At 44.1% G+C, this 22,004-nt stretch overlaps 1 protein-coding gene across 4 annotated transcripts; it reads left to right on the forward strand.

Annotated features, from left to right (window-relative positions):
* Nucleotides 1-9,336: 9,336 nt before the first annotated feature.
* LOC130392030 (cytochrome b5 reductase 4) lies at nt 9,337-20,228 on the forward strand. Of its 4 annotated transcripts, none has more exons than XM_056602428.1 (17): nt 9,337-9,485; nt 9,706-9,827; nt 10,063-10,216; nt 10,583-10,683; nt 11,907-11,988; nt 12,137-12,175; nt 12,292-12,406; nt 12,541-12,598; nt 13,378-13,471; nt 13,665-13,697; nt 13,801-13,923; nt 15,561-15,701; nt 16,190-16,363; nt 17,134-17,284; nt 17,421-17,507; nt 17,739-17,900; nt 18,073-20,228. In XM_056602428.1, exons 2-17 carry the CDS (start codon nt 9,744-9,746, stop codon nt 18,125-18,127), a joined length of 1,653 nt encoding a protein of 550 aa, XP_056458403.1. In that variant the 5' UTR covers nt 9,337-9,485; nt 9,706-9,743; the 3' UTR covers nt 18,128-20,228. The 4 variants fall into 4 exon arrangements, with proteins under 4 accessions (XP_056458403.1, XP_056458404.1, XP_056458405.1 ...); XM_056602429.1 differs by having other exon boundaries at nt 9,337-9,429; XM_056602430.1 differs by lacking the exon at nt 18,073-20,228 and having other exon boundaries at nt 9,337-9,827; nt 17,134-17,298; nt 17,739-17,828.
* The last annotated feature ends 1,776 nt before the right edge of the window (nt 20,229-22,004 follow it).

The following is a 22,004-nucleotide window of genomic DNA, read 5'->3' on the forward strand; positions in this document are numbered from 1 at the left end:
TTTTGCGCCTACTGGCAAAGCCGTCCATCTGGATCGCCAAGGGTTATCTGCACCGGTGCATGCTGGGAGATGAGCCGGCGACGGGACACAGGGACGATCGATGTTTCGGCCTCAGCCTCTCTTCCTCATGGCTAGCCTCTCCCTATATCATGGACATTCACCTACTGTGTACGAATAGCCCATATGCTAAGTTATGTGAATCCGATGCTGTAGGAGCCATATTAAATGTGCTTTATTGTCGTGTAATTTTACCCCCGTGCCACTAGGGGGCTGTGTGGTTCAGTTGACCTCGGGTCAGCAGAGTGAGGCATTTAACCTGATTCAACCTGATCACAGGTTGTTGTTGATGGGGAAGCAAACAGTTTTTCGACCTAAATGTAGTGACTAAGCCCTAAACTTAGTACTACTGGTTGTTGATTCCGTTTATAGTTTCCGACGTGTGCCCGTGTGCCCGTGTGCCCGTGTCCCCGTGTGTTAATGCATCTTAGTTTAGTGAGGAATTCGGGTTTATTGTTTTGTTACATATATTTTGAGTTAGAATTACTGCGGCTGTGTATTATTGGAAGGAAAATAAACCAGCAAAATAAACTGAACTGTCTTCGTTTTTGCGGTACTTGGAGGGCGCTGGGCGCACGTCGGAAACTATAAACGGAATCAACAACCAGTAGTACTAAGTTTAGGGCTTAGTCACTACAGATGCTATGGGGCTAGTGTTGTCAATATTGATAAGACTGTCCTCGTTGCATGCAGCTATGCTCTCTCGCCTTTTTATTAGCAACAAGTAATAGCCGGGGCCCCCGACCAACCTTCTCCAAAGCCTGAACAGCATTCTGCCTCTGACACAGACAGATGACCTCTCCACTGTGGATAATGGTACAACCCATCATTCATGTCACAGGGAAGCGATTCACCTTTTTTCTTTTACTCTGCAAACTGTTGAATCATTACGGTTACGGGCCATCTTCTTGAGGTTGACCCACTAGTTTGTTTGTGTGCGTGTGTGTTTCTGTGTCTGTGTGTGTGTGTGTGTTCATGCCATTTGGAGGTGGGTGTATGTTGTCGGTTTTTTCGTTGTGACAAGATTTTTACACTCAACGTTTTTTGCACTTTTGGTTTTGGACATAATTCAATTTTGGGTTTATTTCAGAATTCCACAGATTGAATGACGTTCTTCCAAATCCATCTTGTCATCAGAGCGGGGTTAAAATCAACCACTAACCCACTTAGTTATTTCCGTGGCTAGATGGGGGGTCACCTAGACAAGATGTCCTGACCCCTACCTGAACCTAAATCATCTGTAAAATCAACCCATTCCCCTTGTGTATTATCTCAAGCATCGCATTTTACATCCTTCATGCCAGCATAACCCCTTCATCTTCTTCTCCAAACCCTTCTTCTCCAAAAAAACCGACAACAACTAGCACGGGGCTTTCTTTATGTCTGTGAGGCCACTGATGCTCCCCTGAACCTTCAAACAAATATTTGCCGTCCCAGCCATCTGTCTGGCACCGCCGCGCACGGAGCCAAGGAGCAGGAGACCACGGAGGGCCGAAGAGAAAGAGTAAGAGAGGAGAAAAATAGGGAACGGGTGGAAGATTAGTGGGCAAACGTTGGGTTGGACATGTGGCACACAGCAACAAACAAACAAACAAACAAGTGAGACGACCCGGGGGATGGTGGGGGGGGTGGTGGTGGTGGGGGGGGGGGGGGGGGGGGAGAACGAGTGAGGGGACTTAAAAGAAGAGAGTGGGGGAGGTAGGGAGGGAGATAGAGCGGGAGAGGAAAACACAGACCACGCTCCTGGTCTGCATCTCCTTTTGTTTTCCGCGGAGCTTAACCCGCGGTGAGACAACAACAAATACAAACACACCCACCCTCCCTCCCTCTGCTCTCTCTCGCTCTCTTTTACCTTCCCTCCCTCCCTCCCTCCCTCCCCCCCCAACTGTTTTGATTGTCAGAGCAAACCCAGGGGCCTCATTCCCCCACCCTGTTACACACCACACACCCTCCCCTTCCCAACATTGCTCCCTAGGGATCCCTGCATGGGGGCTCCTTGAGGTGGGAGGGAAGGCGCACAGCAGGGGGGTCGGATGGGTGGGGTGAGGGAGTGGGTGGGTGGGGGTGAGGGAGTGGATGGGTGGGGGTGAGGGAGTGGATGAGTGGGGGTGAGGGAGTGGATGAGTGGGGTGAGGGAGTGGATGGGTGGGGGTGAGGGAGTGGATGGGTGGGGGTGAGGGAGTGGGTGGGTGGGGGTGAGGGAGTGGATGGGTGGGGGTGAGGGAGTAGATGGGTAGGAGTGAGGGAGTGGATGGGTGGGTTGGGAGAGAGCAGAGAATTGTGTGTGTATGTGTGTGTATGTTTGTGTGTGTATGTGTGTCTATGCCTGTGTGTGTGTATGTGTGTGTGTGTGTGTGTGTGTGTGTGTGTGTGTGTGTGTGTGTGTGTGTGTGTGTGTGTGTGTGTGTGTGTGTGTGTGTGTGAGTGTATGTGTGTGTGTGTGTGTGTGTGTGTGTGTGTGTGTGTGTGTGTGTGTGTGTGTGTGTGTGTGTGTGTGTGTGTGTGTGTGTGTGCGTTTGTGTTTGCATGTGTCTGTAAGTGTGTGTGTGTACGTGTGTGTGTGTGTGTGTGTGTGTGTGTGTGTGTGTGTGTGTGTGTGTGTGTGTGTGTGTGTGTGTGTGTGTGTGTGTGTGTGTGTGTGTGTGAGAGTGAGAGAGACATTTTATAATGACATCAGGACAGGCGGGGCTCTGAGGAGTGACACCCGGTCGGACCAACCCGGCCTGACCCCAGGTCCCTCTAGGTGGTATGAAGAAGTGATTAGGGCCATGTCATCCAATTTGCCGCCTTCCGTGTTGTTGAAACAGCAGTACTAACTCTACAATCGGGAACATTTCAAAACTAAAAAGAATGAAAAATAGTCACTTCATTCATTTTTTCTTTACAACCACACATTATATGAAATGTAAAGCACGATTAAGTTTTCCTTGAGGTAAATCCAAAGTATTAGTAATAAGAAATAAGGACTCAATTAGAAGTAAATAAGATGAAAATATATGTAAAAAGTAAATAAGAATGAAATAGGTTGTATCAAGTAGGTTAGTAATAACAATTAAATAAGAAGTAAATAAGTAAATAATAAGTTATTAAGAAACAAGTTAATAAGTTGTAAAAAGTAAATGAGAGGTAAATAAGTGGTAAGAGGTGAATGAGTAACAACACGTAAATAAGTGTAATTATGGTGCAGAGACCCACCTGAGGGTCTGAAAGGTGTTGTAGGAGTTGGCGGGAGACATGGAGTTAAACACTCTCAGCTGTGCTCACAGTTGAACAAGCTTGTCAGCTTGTTCAACTGTGGGGTGCTGGCTTCACCCCAGACTCAGCCCCTCTGCTTTTCCTTCTCCCCTCCCTCTCTCTGTCTATCCCTATGACTCTCTTTCTGTCGGTTGCTCACTCCCTATCTCCATCTGTGTGTGTTGCTCTCTCTGCCTCTCTCTCTCTCTCTCTCTCTCTCTCTCTCTCTCTCTCTCTCCCCCCTCTCTCTCTCTCTCTCTCTCTCTCTCTCTCTCTCTCTCTCTCTCTCTCTCTCTCTCTCTCTCGTCTACTCTATTTCCTTCCCTCCCTCTCTCTCTCTCTTTTCCTCTGGCTCTCTCATAGTATTTGTTGTCTTCTCTCCCCCTCACTCTCTCTCTTCCTCTCTCTTTCCCACTGGCCCTCTTTATCTTGCTTGGAGATAGCAGGGTGTGGGTTGTGCATATTTACCTAGGAGATAGGTGGGAAGTTTCACTGTGGCCTGTTAGTAAACACAGGTTGTGTACATATCAAAGGCAGCGTGAGTTTATTACGAGGCCGGGGCTACGACTTGACATTTGGTTTTCTTTAGTTGACAAAAGGGAAGAGGGGATAATGTTTGTCTGCTGGGAGCGCCGGAAGGCCGAGGCTTCATAGTTTTGACATATTTAGCGCGGCCTGGCTAATTCCCTCACAATGGCACAGGAGATTGCACGTAGAAAGTTATGCTGTTTTACATGGTTGCCTCTATGTCTTTGGACTTACATGGGTCCCAAGGCTTGTCAATCGTAGGCCTATCCTCAAACATGTGGTTCAGCAGCTAAGGGCTGATGCCATTGAAAGAACTTAATTGCCTTTGTTGGACGGACCAATACCAGAGTGCAAATGAGCAGGCTTTAGTCAAACCGAGTTGTCCACAAGCAATTTTGTTCAGCAAACATCCAAAGTTGCATTGAGAGCAAATGTTGGCACAATTTAAGCAACATGAATTAATCTATTGTGAAAAGATCTATGGGCCTTTTTAGTTGTGTTTTCTTTTCTTTTCTTTGGACAAATGGGTTATGGTAAGTATAAAGTATCAATAGGCATAACAGCTAGTCATGTTAGTGGCGATTTAACCTATGATGATTCCTTTCTGGGTCAGAAAATTTGTGTGGATCGAAAAAATAATGGGAAAGATAGAAAATTAGACCCTACCGAAAGACGATTTGCAACATTACATTGGCAAGTCCTCCCATGGTCATTTTAGACACAGTAGATCACTAAATGTATCCAACCTTAGAGTAAACCATCTGGCATCAAATCAATCAAGAAGTTTCTAGACTTCAGTAGGAGACCTAATTCCATAAATCATCACCCTCTGTGACTGTGCTCTGCATTTGGATCGCAAAAAAACACCATAAAAAACAAGGTATTTTACCCTTTTTTGCCAGTGATTATATTCCCACCCTTTTAGCATGTACTACGACCACCAATGGCGTCGTGCCGGGCGAGATATTATTAGTGGCGGTAATTATTGGACCTTGTTGTACATGATGAGGACTGTCGGGGATAAGGCACGGTCTGCTCAGCTTGGAGCCGCGTGGTAATTAACACGAGTGATGAGCGCTTAGAGTGCCAGTGGAGGTTAGGCTCATTCTGTCTGTTCTTATTGTGACTGTGAGTGGGGTGGAAGGGAGGGATGGGGAGGTGTTGGACTCAGTTTGACTGCCTCTTGTTGGTCATTAGGGGGATGGGCCCTCCCTACCCCCTCCCCTCCTCCTGTCTATACAATCTTGATCATTAGGCTATTAATGAAGTCAAGTTAACTACCTTGGCTAATTACATGAAGATAAGGAGGAAAAAACAGGTGTGAGTAACATGGCGAAGGCGATGTCATTTTGATGGGTGCTTTTTTTAACGCTGGTGGACAAATCAGACACTCTTTCTTTATATCTCTTAACATAGTACTACTTTTTTTACAAGTAAAGGCACACTCATTATTACGTTTTGTTTGTAATTATGTCTGCAAAGGGCCTCGATGAAGTTCGCTGTCTTCAAACTTTCGATCTTTGCACAACTCAAATAATAAATTGTGCAAACTACGACAAGGAAGAAATAAACTATAATTCCCCCTATGGGGATTTGTAGTTTTAACCCTGTTATTCCCTCTCTCCCACACTCCGAATATGTTGTTTCCTTTGTCGTTCACTCTCTCCCAATCTCTGAAGATGTTGGTTCCTTGATGGGTATGGCAGATGTAGGAAAAACAAAGCGGGTGTCCAACGAAACTGAATTCAGAGTGCACTGGACATGAAGACTTGGTAACGTAGTCCCAATAAGTGTATTGAACTTAGGTTACTTCACTGAAGGGGGTCAAGCAATGGGTTGTGCTACACGACAGAAACTGAAGGCCACTGGTGGGAACAAATATATACGTGACACACGATAGCAGTAACTAATATGTAAGCCGGGAAGTCCTGGAGGACGACGGAGCTATGGTGACACGCACTTTCACCTACAAACACTTTTACCCCCTTCCATTTGTTCCCTTGCACTCATTGCCATCGCACTGTGAGAAGAACATGTTTAAAAACCCTTGCCTGCTTTGATTGGCGGGTCTCCCTCCCCCTCACATTTTCCACGCACCGCCAGCGCGGTCTCTTCTTACGCCGTCACGATGGACTTCAGTCCATCATGCTGCCGAGGGCCGACCGCCACAGATATCCCTCCACCTCTTCTTCTTGACCTGCCCTGATGGATGGACAAGGTATTGCCACGCCGATTGGGTTGAAATGTAATGCCCCTCACCTCCTCCTCCTCCTCCTCCTCCTCCCCCCGATCCCTACCCATCCCAAGAGACTCACACAGACACATTCCTGACATCAACATTGGTTTGGTTTGACTGAACATAAAATTTAAGCAGATAGCCACTGTCACTCTGTGTTTAAAACAAAGTCACACGGAGACGATGGTTCACGTATTAGATCCAAACAACAAACCATGTTAAGCTCACCCTCAGTTTTGGTTGCGTGATAGTTGATCAAGTGATCCTCACTGGGCCTGTCAGTGTGGGGCTGGCCAGGGTTAAAATGTCAGTCTCAATAAAATGATGAATCAGTAGCTGACCCAGTACCTACACATATCTGAGTGCGATCCCGCCAATCAGGCGAGATGTCCCAAAGCAAGGTCAGAGGTCAGGGATATCTTATGAAAAGCCATGAAAAGCCTCTCCTCTCTTCGTGTAAGTAAATAACGTCCTATTTTGAGCTTCATCTTGTAACTTTTAAGATGGACATGGAAAACCACAGGTTGCAAAACGGCCAAAAAGCTTTAGTTATTTCCGAAACATTGATGCATGTATGCATTTAGAACAAACAACAAATAAAACCACATTCTATGCCTAGGTTACACCACACATCTGAATCAATGATATGTATTCAGAAATGGGACAACAGAGCACAAAGGGCAGATTGAAAAATAATGGACACAACAAGATAATACAATGTTTCAAACATTGGCTCAGGTCAATGGCTTGTCAGCTGTAGAATCTCCGAAAGACGCCATCCATCTCAGCTCATCCCGAGTTACCATGGATACTCCATGTGTACCGGCAGCAGGAACAAGCTGCCCGGTCAAACGTTCGCCTAGGACAAAACCATATGGCTGCACGTGTGCACTGTTCTAGTCAACCCACCAGGGGGGGGTCCAGCTCCCAGAGAGAGTATGAACATGTTTCAACAATGGGGACATTTTGTCAATAGAATTAACAGAAAATAATACATACATGTAATGGATGAACAAGAAATAATAATTTAAAATCAATCCACATTAATACATTTACACAAATCTGCATTAAAAACGTAAAGTGCTGTATGAATCAAATTCATATACCAAGCCTTTATGCAATAAACACACATAATAAATAGGCTTGGCTAAATAAAGATACAAATGATAATCTATCTTTATATGAGAACTATAACCAGTATTGCCCAAGCATCAACCCTATGGGCTACTTGTTTATGAGGAACTTTATAATAATTACTTACATCTTTTGGTAAATGCGGCCTTTGTCAGGAAAAGGCGTTCATTGACAAATGTTAGTTTTACAATCTGTGCAATCAATCTCTACTATAATTTCCCTTTTACTTGACAACTGGGGATAATCAGGTTCTGTGATCCTTTCTATGTCCCAGAGGAGCTTCTCTGCTCCCCCCTAACTCCCCCCCCCCCCCCCCCAGCCTCTGCAGGATCTGGACAGGCGGTGTGCGACCAGTGTTTGCGCGAGACCCCTTAGCTGTGAGGCACCGTGGCAAATGAGACGCGTGACTCATCAGACCAAACACAGGATTAGCTGGTAATGATCTGGCAAATGGTTTTGAAATTGTAATTATCTGCCCTGTGTCTGCATTCACTGCGAGCAAAGGGGCGAAAGAGAGGAGAGGAGCAGAGAGGAGATGGGAGGATGGGGAGGAGAGGAAGGGGGAGGAGAGGGGATGAGAGGAGGAGAGGAGAGGAGATGAGAGGAGGAGAGGAGAGGAGAGGAGAGGAGAGGAGAGGAGGGGAGGGGAGAGGAGAGGAGAGGAGAGGAGAGGAGAGGAGAGGAGAGGAGAGGAGAGGAGAGGAGAAGAGAGGACAGGATTGGGGAGGAGAGGATGGGGAGGATGGGAGAGGAGAGGGGAGTTGAGGAGAGGGGAGATGAGGATGGAAGAGGAGAGGAGAGGATAGGAGATGGGAGGGGAGGAGAGGCTGGGAGAGGAGAAGAGGAGTGGGGAGGGGAGGAGAGGAGAGGAGAGGAGCCTGCGCTTGTCATTAACACTGTATTAAATTGATGCTTCATAAAAAAGCATTGATCTTAGATAGGTATATATGGTGTACATAACCAGGAAATATTTAAAATATGGTATTTTCTAATTTAACCACATAAATATCGGGGAACAAACGGTGAACCAGAACAGAGGAATAACAAGAAATAAATCTGAATCACAAGAGAGTCCGGCCTGTGTTTCACTAGCGTAAGGTTTTGCTGCCATCTGCCGGTTGCTAAGTATAACAAGGAAATCAAAATGTACAAGTTACTATCTGTTTCTGTTTCCACCAGGCATTAACACAGCCGAGTGACGACACATCTGAGCTCGTGACTACGGAAGTGGTGGATAAAGCAGTATCATCCTTTCTTTAAAGCAAAAGCAATAAACACAAAACTTCACTTTGGCGGAATTCAACATTGACATTCGCTCATGTAGGCCTACTAAGTGCTTGAAAAGCATCATTCACCATCATGACGTCATATTTTAAATCTATATACACAGTCCACCCTTAAATTAAATGTGATAAAGGATTCGACAAAAGTCCCCCAGTCGGAGGAGTTAGGAAGAAGTTCAGAGTTGTAGACTTAGAACAGTGGGGCCATGCCTTCTTGGTTAAAAAAAACATTCACCTGCGCATAAGCACACACATAGCATCAAATACAAAACATTAATACATAATTACTCTAAAAAAACTAACAAGAAAGTTCTCGTTTTAGATGATTGAAAGTCGTCTGTCTGAGTAGCCTTAAGTCTTATTTTGGAATCCTCTTAGTGACTTAGCTGATAAGCTGTGAAAGGCAGTTTGCCTAGCAGACCTACTCCATGTTACCACTCAGGCATGCTATGAAACACACTCAGTTTAAACAGCAAACGCTATGCAATGTGTCGTGGTAGATTATTGCATATTCGTCTGTTTCAGGCTTCCTCCCACTTGTGGGACTGTCATCATTTCCCGATGCTTTACACCAATAGGCCAAATTATGACGACACCGATTCTGACGACGAGGAAGAGGAGGATGAACGTGAGGAAAGAAGGAATTATGTTTCATCTGCAGCACACTCTTTCACTAATATCATGACAGGTAGGTCTATTTTTAGTAGTGATATTTTATCAAAGTAAACATTGTTAAAATACATGCATATTGGCTGTATTTTGATTAAAAATTCAACCTGTCAACCTGTGATTCTCAAATCGCCAGTAGAGGGCAGTGAAGCGCCGGGCGCCTCTTGTTTACGTCATAACCTGGACCCAGTTGTTTATTTACAACAGTGTGGACAGGACATTTCAACAGACAGGGCGGTCCAACTAGTATGCGAAAAACTCTGATGGCGTTCCTTTGACATATCCGGAGTAGGTAACTGGTTACATCAGGACATACCATGTTCAACACGCCTCCTGCGTTGACTGTAAGTTAGAAGCTTTAATGATACTGACTTTTGGTCACGCTAGACTAGCTGTGCTAGCTTGGCTAGCTATGCTATCTAACCAGTCCTCTAGACACCGGTGTTCAACTCTCTCCGCTTTGAAGAACTGTGTCAACACAGCGGAATGATTCACACTGGCCCGTGAAAGGAGACGTTTGTAGTAAACCATTGTTAATGGTTTGATTTCACGGTGATCCAATAGATATCTTTCGACGTTTGGGATCCTTACGGATAGTCAAGATGCTGAACGTCCCGACCCAGTCGTTCCCGGCGGCGGGCTCCCAGCAGCGGGTGGCCCCGGCAGGACAGTCCGGGAGGAACAAGGTAAACTCGGGTTGTTATGCTAAGTTATAAACCAAAGTGAAGTCCCCTTAATAGCTCTACAGGTGGACAATATGCAATGTCAGTTACTCCTGACTGCGATAAGAAACTTGACTTATGATACTGAAGCACTGTAAATAATACTACTTGAATTGCTGTATATTATTTGGTATACCAACTGTACATTTAGGCCTACATGATAGAATCTGATGTCCACACGTTTGCTCTCACTGGTTAGGTGGCCTTGAAGCCGGGTCACAGTCTGATGGACTGGATCCGTTTTGCCAAGAGTGGGCGAGACCACACGGGGCTGAGAGGCCGCTTGATTGAGGTCACTGAGGAGGAACTGAAGAAACACGGCAGAAGAGACGACTGCTGGACGTGCATACGAGGTTAGTCTAGTCTGATGCCTACAGTCAAAACAAAGGGACGAACTAGTGTGATATTGTTCTAGTTGTTGAGCATAACAGATTTATTATCTCATGGCTATTTTACCTTAAGTGATTGCTTTCATTATCTTTTAGTATGGGTTTTCATTTGTAGAAAACCCATTCTATAGTGTCTATACTGGCAGGTTAAAAATCGTAATTCTCCATAGAGTTAGTTAAGAAACGTTGTGCCATACTTGCATGATTAACAGTTGTGATATAATTATTTTGTTTAATCGATGCTGCTGCTTATAAAATAATATATATATAATTTCATGACATATCTATATAGCCAATAGTATTCTCATCGGTTGATCTTCATGGCTAAAGGCATGGTGTACAATGTGACGCCCTACATGGACTACCATCCAGGGGGGGAAGAGGAGCTGATGAAGGCGGCAGGGAAAGACGGCACTGAACTGTTTGATCAGGTAGGCATGCTGCAGTCAGTTTTACTAGAGTGAATGCAGAGCATGCAAGATATAGTTCATGCTGGTCGACAGTTCAAGGTGTGAAGGTAAAATTTAAGAGCTATTTGGAGTGTCATTTGCCAAAAATGGTGTAGGCATTTTCTAATGGTGAGTAAAATGGTCTAGTGATTTTCTTTCTACTGCTGTATGGGCCCATATCGATTTTGAGAATGCTTCTGGCTCCTATCTGAACAATTAGTGCACTTCAGATAAGTTTGCTCTCTCCCTGTGAATCTTGTGTATGGAGGGAGGGGAATTCTATTGTGTTGTGTTTCAAAATCTTGCTCTCTTCTGCTCTCACTGCTCTCTCCCACAAATCGACATTTAAAGTGGAACAGAAACACTAGTCTTCTAGGCTGTATTCCATCCCTATATACAGTAAATATAAATAGCAGGATAATGTGGGAAAAAATCCATATCTTTTTCCCATATTGCCCAAACTAAAAAATTGCCCAAACTAAACAATTATAGAAATTAGGGTTGTCAAACTATTTAAAATGTTATCACGATTAATCGCATAGTATTGGTGAGTTAAATCACGATTAATCACATTTTTTTAATTATGTTTTAAATCCATTCCAATAAAATAAAATTAGATTATCAAATGGAATGAAACACTATCATTCATACCAAATTTACTTAATGAGCAAAAACTAGACCAAGTGATCTTGACGGAGTTCTATTGACTCACTCGGTTTGGGTGAAATATTAAAACTTACGGAACACCTCCGATTTGGGAATTGTAAACGGGCAGTTACTTAGTACAATTGTTAACCTACAGATACTAAGTGTAGTTTAATTCAAATAAGTAGCACCACAGATTTGGGAATTATAAACAAGCTGTCATTTACTGCAATTATAATCAGGCATCATTTAAAAATCACAGTAAAAAAAAAAAGAGTAATGCGTTATTTTTTTAATCAAATTAAAATAACTTTGCGTTAGAACTTCTATGTCTGAATTAAAACATTTTTTTTGTTAATGTTGACTACGTACGCAGTGTGTCTTCATACCGTGTTTCAGTTCCACTGAAAACTACCCTGAGAGGGTTTTCTTTGTTCCTTTAGCCTGTTTAGTGAAATGGGTTTTTGGTCCAACAACTGTTCCTCACATGTTGACGTGGGCTATTTGTGCTTGAGAGGATTTAGATGGGAATTGAGTAAAGGAATGTTCTTATTTCATAGGTCCATCGGTGGGTTAACTATGAATCTATGCTGAAAGAGTGCCTAGTGGGCAGGATGGCCGTCAAACCGCTGGCTGTCAAAGGTACACAAACACACACTTGCTAGCAACCTAGGGATGTGCAACAGGGCCACTTTGTTTTTCTTACTATCTTTAGCTAAACGGCCATCTGCCGTTTAGCTAAGAGAGAATCCCTGCCACTTTAATTCAAATTTGCCTTGTCTTTGACCAGCTCTGTCTCAGAAGAAGGTCATCAGCTCCAACCTGAACGGTACAGTAACCCCTTATCTAACATACAGTAGTGTGGATCAACATTGTGTTTCTTTCTTAGAATGCTGTTCACACCTCTTGATGACCTCACTCCTCTTATCTTCTTCTTTTCGGCAGGTCTCACTCCTCCTCTTCCTCCACCACCACTGATGGCCTCCCCAACCTCTCCATCTTCTATGATGCTGCGCCCGACCGGATTTGCCCCTCCTTCAGAGAAGGATTCTCGACCACGGTAGAGCTCTACTAGAGTTTGCCTGTGCATCCCTTACCTTGTATGCCCTTAAGTATTAGAGGTGGCCATTGGTTTGTTTGTTGCTGTTAAATTCATAACAATCACAATGACCCTGTTGTCCCCTTGTTCCCTAGGTTCGACTGGTTCCAAACGGACTCCACTGTTAATATTGTTGTTTATACCAAGAGAAAGGTAACCAACGATTGCTTGATGCTTACTTTCTGTGTTCCCTTCTGGTTTATGAAATGTTGCATTTGCATTTTGGGGTTTATGCAAAACTGTGAAGATAATTGATCAATCTAAAGAGGGTTGTAATAGTGCTTTTGAGCTGTCTGTCCGCCAAATTCTTCTTGATTTTAATTGCACTCCAAAGATTTGGATTGGAATATGTATCAAGCTAATTGGAACCAATAACAACTCAATGAGCTTAGTCTGAAGAGTATAACAAAGGAGTATAATTATCTTTGTTAATTAATTGAACTATTATTACGAAAGACAACATCCACTAAAAAGGCATTTATTGAAGCGCCTCACCAACTCTTCAGTCTGCCAAATACTATACACACCAGCTTTTCTCCAACACTCTTAAGCCAGGGCCCAGTAGAGCTGGACCCTCAGCAGGCCCACAGAGATCTATATCAATGTGATGGAATACAGGACTTGGATTTCGAAATTAACATGAATATCAGAATTAGATTGGGTATCAGTTTTCACTCGGTTTCAGAGTGATATGAAATGTGATTTGTCAAACGCAAATTCCATAGTTTGAATGAGTATTTGGCACACATAGGAATCACCCTGAAGTGATCTACAACTGGGTTTAAAGAACCAATCCTTTAGTGTACCTGTTTATTGAATGCGTCCCAATCCCTTGTTTGAAACCGTTGCTCTACATCATTTTCTGGAGGCGATTGCTGTAACATGGTCATTCCTATTGACCAACACTGTTTTCTCCTACCCTCCCACGTCAGATCCCCCGCTCAGGCTGTGCCACCATCGACCTGCAGGGCGGCGTCTTGCGACTGGAGGCCCTGCTGGGAAACATGTCCTACATGCTTCATCTACGTGAGTTCAAAAGAGTTTGATTGCATTTTCAGGTGCATCAGTGTCTGGTGAGACGCATGGAAACGTTAACCTGTCATTTTCTTGGCTTACCTATCAAATATGCTCTAATAAAACTAGCCTTCCATGTAGGAGGATTTTTTATATTCATTGTTTGTAGGTAACTTTTTGATTCCTCTTTTCATGTTTATTCTAGGCCTAACTGAAGAGGTAGAGGGGAGTGTTGAAGGCAAGTACAACGGCAAATGGCTGCTTGATTGATTGCCAATGTTTCTCTGACATCCACCCTGACCCTAATCATACCTTGTGTTGTTTTGTTTTTGTTGGAGCAGTCCAGACAGCAGGGTCCGTCGGGAAAATCCAGCTGAGCATACCCAAGCAGGCCAAGGGGAAGTGGGCCAGTGTGGGTCAGCCTCTAGAGTTTCATAACAGCTTCCTGCGTCAGAAAGACAGAGGTGAGACCAAGAAGTGCTCAACTTCTTGCATGTGTGTGATGCTTAATTATAGTCACACTTTATGCATGCTGCAAATGTTTTTGTTGTTTACATTTGCATGCATATTCATTTATCTGGACCCCGTTTCCCGATAACGATGGATCCAAGAACGTACGATCATTATCACGAAGGATCTTACAAACGTTCGTCAATTTCTTTACTGTCCCGAAACTCCTCTTAACATGAACGCGCATGCACTGCTCTAACGACGTTCGTAGGCTTGTAACTGTCCATTGACACGGTGCTGAAATGGGCTCTGTAGGAGGGGGAGACGCAGGAATGTCGCAGGAAAATAAAGTTAAAAAGTGTTCAAATGTCTCCCCTTCATGGCCAACAGCAGAGTATCCTACGAAAAGAATAGACTACAATAATATGAATGCTACAAATATTAAAACACAATTGATTAGGCCTAGGCCGACATATGCTTTATTGGTCCTAATCCTGAACGCACTGTGTGTATATTTGTTCACGGCATTTTCCCCCCAGGAATAATTCCAGATTACAAAAGTCAAAGATAGCTTGTGTGACAACTACATTAATCTGAATGTGTTGATTTCTGAAACATTCTTTGCGCATCAAAGAGAACAGACTTGATCTGATTCTGCATGAGGTTTCATTGATTGGTGCGCACTCTCTAGTCTACAATCTTTGATGTGAACATTAAAAATGCAACGTTCCATTCATTCATCATCATTAAAAGCATTGACACACAGCTATTGCTGACCCGATTAGGAGAGCTTGGTCTAGATCCTGCCCATATTGTTGGGCAGGATGATGTATAGGCCTTTTTATACTGCCAAGCCGGTTTGGTCGCAGCTTGGCATGCCCGGTGGTTTTCACTGTCTTATCTTAATTTTCCTGTGTAAAACCGAAAGTCTCAGCATGATTCTGGTACATTATGTCATCTGTCATTGATCAATATGAGGACATTTTAACCACGATGGTTGAATTAAAATCAGAGGGAGACAGCAAGTGCAGCTCAAAAGCAACCTCCCACACAAGAGCAATGGAATCATTTTTTATTTTATTTTATGTTTTGTGACGTGGTGTTTGATCGGCAAATTTCGGCTGAGCATTTGTTTTTGGAATTTTAAATGGCTGCAATAAATGATGTTATTGTTGTTGACTTCTAACATGTCTATGTTTTCGCTGTTTAAATCTAAAAGTAGTCTATGAGTTATATATCGGCGGTAACCACTGTTTTTGGGGTATTGCGAATTTGCATCAGATGGACATTTCGTGGTATGGGATGTGTTTTAATAAAACACATCCCATACCACGGAATGTCTGCTGGTGACGCCGCTCAGGCTGTAGTAACGATGCTCTTAGCACCCTACGAGTACCCCTGGAGCCCTCGTTAGCTACGAGTATTTTCAGGACTTTCGTACAACGAACTTCATGAACCACTTAGGCTAACGATGCTTTCGGGAAACGGGGCCCTTGGAGTACTGAATTTTTCTTTGTTTTTTCTCTGCATTTTTTTTCAGTTTTAACTTATTGGACCTCCTTTTGAGTTCCTGTCTCAAAAGGCTAAAAAATCTCTTATTAGTATTATTAGTAACTTTTAGGCATGTTGTTTCTGCTGTCCTTCCTTGCAGCACTCCACTATAGGGATTGCGTGTTGGTGTCAAAGACGGAGGTCAACCACAACACCTCGGTGTTCCGGCTGCAGCTGGGCGGTGGGTCGGTCATGCACGTGCCTGTTGGGAAGCATGTCTACCTCAAAACACAGGTCCAAGGTATGTGGGTGGCTACTGTGTTACTCATCCGTCATCTCATCCACAGATCTTCCACTGTGGCTCCTCAAATTAAAACCATTTACTAAACAAAATAAATTAATTTGTATCTCTGATGCCACCGTTTACAAATTCAGTTATGTATAGAATCAATTCCCAGAATGGACGGGATGGAATCCAGAATCTTCTCTTTTGGAGTCTACTCTCATCCATTATCTTATCCACAGATCTGCCACTGGGTTGCTCCTCAAATTAAAACCATTTACTAAACTAACTACCTTAAATTGAAAAGTTTCTCTGATGCCACCGTTTAGAAATTCTGTTATGTTTAGAATAAATTCCCAGAACAGACGGGATGGAATCCAGAATCTTCTGGAGTCCACTCCACACCCCAGAAATGACGTGTGCGAAATATGACTTGTAATGAGCCATAGGTTAAAGAACTGATCTGAGCGTACCACCACATGATGGTCCTTGTCCACGTTGTCCAGATGCTGAGGTGGTGAAGCCATACACGCCAGTGGAGCAGTCCCTGATCCCGGTGGACCCGGTGGACCCGGTGGACCCAGCCTCCCAAGACCAGACCCACGGCTCAGACCTCTTCCTCATGATCAAGGTCTACCCTGACGGACTCTTCACCCCGCAACTCGACACCCTGCACATCGGTAACCTGTCTGTCTGTCTGTCTGTCTGTCTGTCTGTCTGTCTGTCTGTCTGTCTGTCTGTCTGTCAAATTTAAATACAATCAATTCAAACCTTATGGTAAGAGTGAGCAATATATATCTTTAATATTCCATCCAAACTTACGTTCCATCCAAACTTAACAAATATGTTCTGTTGAGCCATTACTTTAATTGAGGGTCATTATGAACATAACAAACGTTCATTATGTGCTTGGTCTAGTCCCAGAGTAGTTTAGTACCCCTGAAAACACTCTTCATTTATTACTTGGACGGTGAAATAAAAGTGAAACGCTGGCAACACTACCATGTCAAACAGGGTGAAAGAAGAGAGACGACTGATAAATGAGGCAGCTGAATGATTCAAACTAAAGCAGTGAAGAGACATCACAACACCACTCGATCAAGTCTATGAAAGTGATTCACTGATAAAATGATATTGTGCTGTCCTTATCTCTCGGAGGGCACACGCAACTGAACACTTTTGGATGATTGACGAAGAATCTGTGGCTGCATACCGTGTCATCCAGGGCCAGCGTCTGAATAATATTATACGAGTCGGGGGCCAGGCCTTCCTTTAGAAAGTAATAAGTTGATAATCAGTCCTGTCTCTAACAGAATGAATAAAGGCATATTGGGAGCCTCATATGCAAATCGGGGGTGGTGGCCTGTGGTGAGATTATTAATAACTCGATGAGTGAGGACTATGTGTTGTTTTGTAATCATGTTTGTCGTCTTTATTGTCTGTCGTCTAGGTGACCATCTGATGGTCAGCGGTCCGGAGGGTCCCTTCAGTCTCCGCCCCCTCCGTGATGTCACCCACCTCTACCTATTAGCCGCTGGCACCGGGTTCACGCCCATGGCCCGGCTCATCCAACTGTCCCTGCAGGACCTGGGAAGCATCAAGTACGGGGACGCGCGTGCGTGTGCGTGTGTGTGATCCTTTAATCAACACGAGCTACTTTGAGTTGGGTAGACGCTCCTCTACGTTTCCTTGTTCATATAAACGTGGTGATCCATCGCTTCTTATCCTCTTCCTCAGGAGCACCAAGCTGCTCCTCTTCAACCGCCAGGAGAAGGACATCACGTGGCGCAGTCAGATGGATGAACTAGCAGCTACAGATCAGAGGTGCCCAAAGTTTGTTTTTTTCGCACCTCAATTTCTATTGCTGTTTATTTTATTTTTTTTTACCTTGTGTGAAAACGGAGAGAAAGAAATGTTGCCGTGACGTATACACTCTGCCCACTGCCTGCTTTCCACCCTCTCTGGAGTCGGGTCGTGTTCGACCCCTTTGGCCTCTCGGGGGCAGCTTTGGCTTCCGTTCCATTCATGTGGCTGTGCGGTTTCTCCGTCACCCAGGTTCCAGGTGGAGTACGTGCTGTCCGAGCCGGGCGACGGCTGGCCGGGCCAGAAGGGGCGGGTGGAACAGTCCATGCTGCGGGACTTCCTGAGCCGACCAGAGGGCTCCAGGGTATACGTGTGCGTGTGTGGACCCAGCGCCTTTACAGAGCTCACAGAGGAGTGAGTAGCAGCCTGGTCCATGTTTCTCTCCTGAAGTCTGGTCTGCTGAGTCACCCAGCCGCAATGACTAAGATCCCACTGGACTGTTTATTTCTATGTATTGCAATTTTTTCTTCAATTAAGTGTGTGTGTATGTGTGTGTGTGATTTATTCCTCCTTTTCCTGCCTCTAGGTTGGTGAGGCAGCAGGGCTTCAGCCAAGAGGAGGTCCACACCTTCCAGGGCTGATCCACCGCCACTACTCCACCTCACGTTGTGCAGACACACACTTTAACCGGTTCTTGTACATAACACAGAGGATCAACTTTTAACCAGATGAATGGAAGGACACAACGGTTTTCTATGCACTCAACTTAACGGAGAGCGGGTGGAAATATGCAAGGAATAGGTATCAGGGGGCGGGCGGGCAGCGGGCAGGCGGGCGTCTGCCAGGCGGGTGTCTGCCAGGCAGGGTCCCCTGGCAGCAGGACTTCCCGGGCCTTTCACCTCTCCACGATTTAATCAAACTGGAGACACTGGGTTTTCAAGTTTCCAGCCCTGGGAGGTGTTCCGAATCTTAAATTAGTTCAAGACTGTCCTCCCTGGTGTTATGCCTGGTGGCACATGCATACAGATCCTCCAACGCGATGGACGGCCGACCGCCCATTGGGCCATTCGATTCTCAGGGTACCAGGATTAAGCGGCAGCTCCCTGATCCTCCTCCTCCTCCTCCTCCTCCTTCAACTATACTGGGTGCTGGTTGATGGGATAGGTACTGTAGCTCAACATCGCATCGATTCTCTCCACATTCACGTTTCATGCACATATCCACTAAGTTACTATGCTAGTACATGTTTATTTGCTGTTGCAGCTACTGCAAATAGAAGTTGGGTTATTGAGGTTTCCCATTGAGATGTAATCACGTGTAATTAGCAGAGGAAGGGCAGAATAATCCAGAGAACAAACACACTGGCTAATGAAAGAGAAATACCTGTCTGTCTTTTTTTGATTCTCTCGGAACAGAAAGTCGTTGACAGGATTTTATGAATTAAGAATGAACTGTATTTCAGATGTGCGTATTATTTCCCTATTGTTGGCGGCTTTGAGTAAGGATTTTAAGAATAGTTCATGGTCATTACCACGACTCTTATTGCCATGAGTGTCAAAGGCAATACATGCAAGCACATATGTACCACATATGCTTTTGTTCCATCCTCCTTTAACATATTGTTACTTACTTTGCCAAATGACATAACGGGTTTTAAAATGAGCAATGTATAGTTTCTCTGAACTGTTCAATTCACGTAAAATGATTGAGCCTTATCCTTTAAAAGTTTTTATTTTTGTCCTAAGGATTGACTATTTTTAAACCAGACCAGAACAATCGTATTCTTCACCAAACCAAAGTCAAAACCCATTACTGCCTCTGCAATGAGCGTTTCCAAAGCCGCTGTCTTTTTCAGCTAAGCATTGGAACAGTTCTGTTGCTATGGGAATTGCCTTTGACATGCAGTGCTGTGGTCGTTTACTGTTGTTATTTTCTATATATTGTGGCCATTCTCTTCTATGGCACAAGATAAATATTCCATATTTATCCTGAATCAGTTGCAATACAGTTTTTAGGATGTGTGAAAGTGCGTGGTATATGACATGTATAAGCATTTTATTTAATACTGTATTTTCTGTAGGAAAGACAGGGGTAATATGTTGTCCCCTTATTGCCTGTATCTCTTCCACGTGAAAACCATTGTACATTTGAGCAATCCCACAGCAAAATAATAACACCGGAGTTGTGTCTAAAAACCACCTTGTGTCTATCTTTCCTTCAATCCGATATATCCTTCATTCTCACACAGTCACAAACAGAGGTCATGCACGTAACATCACTATGCCGGCTATTCAAGACTGAAAAGCCAAAGGATTTTACTATTTATCCATAAATCATGAAAGTATTACTCACTGAGGAAATACAAAGGCCAAAAATAAAAATGCATGTTATGAGTGGTCAATACCAATTAACATTCAGCACTTTTGTAGCAAACACATGTCAAGCACTATGATTGTTAGACGCACACGCACACGTCAACTAGTGCTATGGGCTATTGCGGTGATCTGGGAACTAGTGCTATGGGCTATTGAGGTGGACCAGAACCAAACAGTAATAGGTTTTGAGGTAAACGTAATGAAGTAGTTGATTCTGAGGGAGTGATCCCGGGCCAAACATTGCCTGCCACGCCCTTGACCCCTCCTTTCCAAGATGATTGGCAGCTCCATCGTCCCCGCGCGACACCTGTCCATATCAAAGCTCTGTTTGCACTCTCCAAACCTAGTGCACAACGTTCGGAATATCAAAGTTCTCCGGGGTCTCTCTGGTCAACACACCAGCACCTAGGGCTCCAGGGCCTGAGGACGGGTCTGGGGGTCCATCGCACGCGGCTCCCCCGCCACCCATCAGTCCGACCCTGAGGTCCCCGTTAGCTGCTCCAGCTCCGGGGCCACAGGGTCCTGTGGTCGCGGAGCTTCCCGGTCTGCCTCTCTCCTCATGAACCAGACAGGGGAGGAGAGAGCGGGAGGTGTCCTGCAGGGGTGGCTCGGAGGGGAAGGACGCATTGTGTTGGAGCACGTTTAGGTTCAGCTGCTCCATGCAGCCAGGCAGATGTGCTCTGCGCGTCACTACAGCTTCTCTGCTCCTATGCACACACAAAAGAGGAATCATCAGTTTCATCATCGGTAATTGTCACCTCATTGTCTTCCAGTTGAGTGAAATATATGTATGTGAGTGCAATTTTTACTTTTAGCAAATAATGCCAAATAGGATGATTGGCCTCTACGCTCCCTGTGATGACAGGAGTACAGATGTGAGACACTGACAAAAGTTGAGGAAACGCGTGTCTTGTGATTCAGAGAGTCACGGCTTTGTTCGTCGCCAGACTAAAAAAATTCTCAAAAATATGTTGACATTTAAATTGATTTTTCTTTCATTGTAGAAAGGGCACTTGTGACTGAGGCATGCTGTGTTCAGAATTACATGAATTACGGTTGGGAAGTGATGGGTGCTGTGAGGGTACTCACTCAGGATGTGGAGCTCGGGTCTTAGCCAGCAGAGTCAGAACAAAGAACATAAAGATGACAAAAACAGCCAGGCCAACCCAGAAGACAATCACAATAGAGTCTGTATGGAAAACAGACCCCTATGTGACAAAGGGGCAAACATTTCGATAGCTAAAGGGCAACAAATACACAGGGTTAAGACTCAAAAACAGGTGCTTTGTTAAAGTTGTTAACATTGTTAACATTATGCATTAAAGATTACAATGTATTGAAGTACTCAATATAGCCTACACAATTATGTTTAAGTATCAAAAGTCAAGTAGCTACTCACTATAATCATTAGCCTAATCAACATAAAAGAGTAGTATAATTCCACTTTTAATGCACAGACCTGTACATCTTTCGTGGTGGGAATTAAATTAATTCCCACTATATATATATATATATATATATATATATATATATTATTATTTATTTATTTTCAATATTGAAGCACTAAACGCTGTTTGCTTAGTTTTTTTTTTTTTATTCTTTCACTTTTTGGGTTACATCTTCATTGTGAATGCACTTATTTGAAGTTGCTTTGGACAAAATCAACTGCTAATAGTATAAGTAATGTAGTTTGGGACAAAAATCAGTTTAATTAAAATTGTAGTGTCTCTATTATTATTATTATTATTATTATTATTATAACATATAACATCCAAAGAGTTAGAAGTTCTGGAGTAGAGCTAAGCAAGGAGCTTGACCAGGCTCTCATGAAGCCTGCTGAATGCAGGCTCCCTCATGGAGGAAAAGCCTCCATAAGGGAGTCTACCTAAACCCCCCTGAAATAAACTGATCAAACAACGAAAGTTTTCCGACACACACTAGTGATCACAGTCACACCCAAGATGAAACGCATTAAACATTGAATAAGCATCGTGTGTTAAAACAAGCACAAATCTCCAGCGCACACCAAACCGGGCGTGTTGGTTCCTACTTACACCTATGCGCTGCAAGCCCCTCAAAAGACACAGGATCCTCGTAGTCGTAGTACTCATATCTCCACTCATAGCCCGGGTCCAGCGATCTT

Source organism: Gadus chalcogrammus, chromosome 11 (assembly GCF_026213295.1).
Source record: "Gadus chalcogrammus isolate NIFS_2021 chromosome 11, NIFS_Gcha_1.0, whole genome shotgun sequence".
Lineage (NCBI taxonomy): Eukaryota > Metazoa > Chordata > Actinopteri > Gadiformes > Gadidae > Gadus > Gadus chalcogrammus.

Coding starts and splice junctions, on each gene's coding strand:
- LOC130392030 (XM_056602428.1), top strand. CDS start 9,744: ATGCTGAACGTCCCGACCCAGTCGTTCCCGGCGGCGGGCTCCCAGCAG. Junction 12,599..13,377: donor TTGTTTATACCAAGAGAAAG/GTAACCAACGAT, acceptor CTCCCACGTCAG/ATCCCCCGCTCAGGCTGTGC. Junction 16,364..17,133: donor ACTCGACACCCTGCACATCG/GTAACCTGTCTG, acceptor TCTGTCGTCTAG/GTGACCATCTGATGGTCAGC.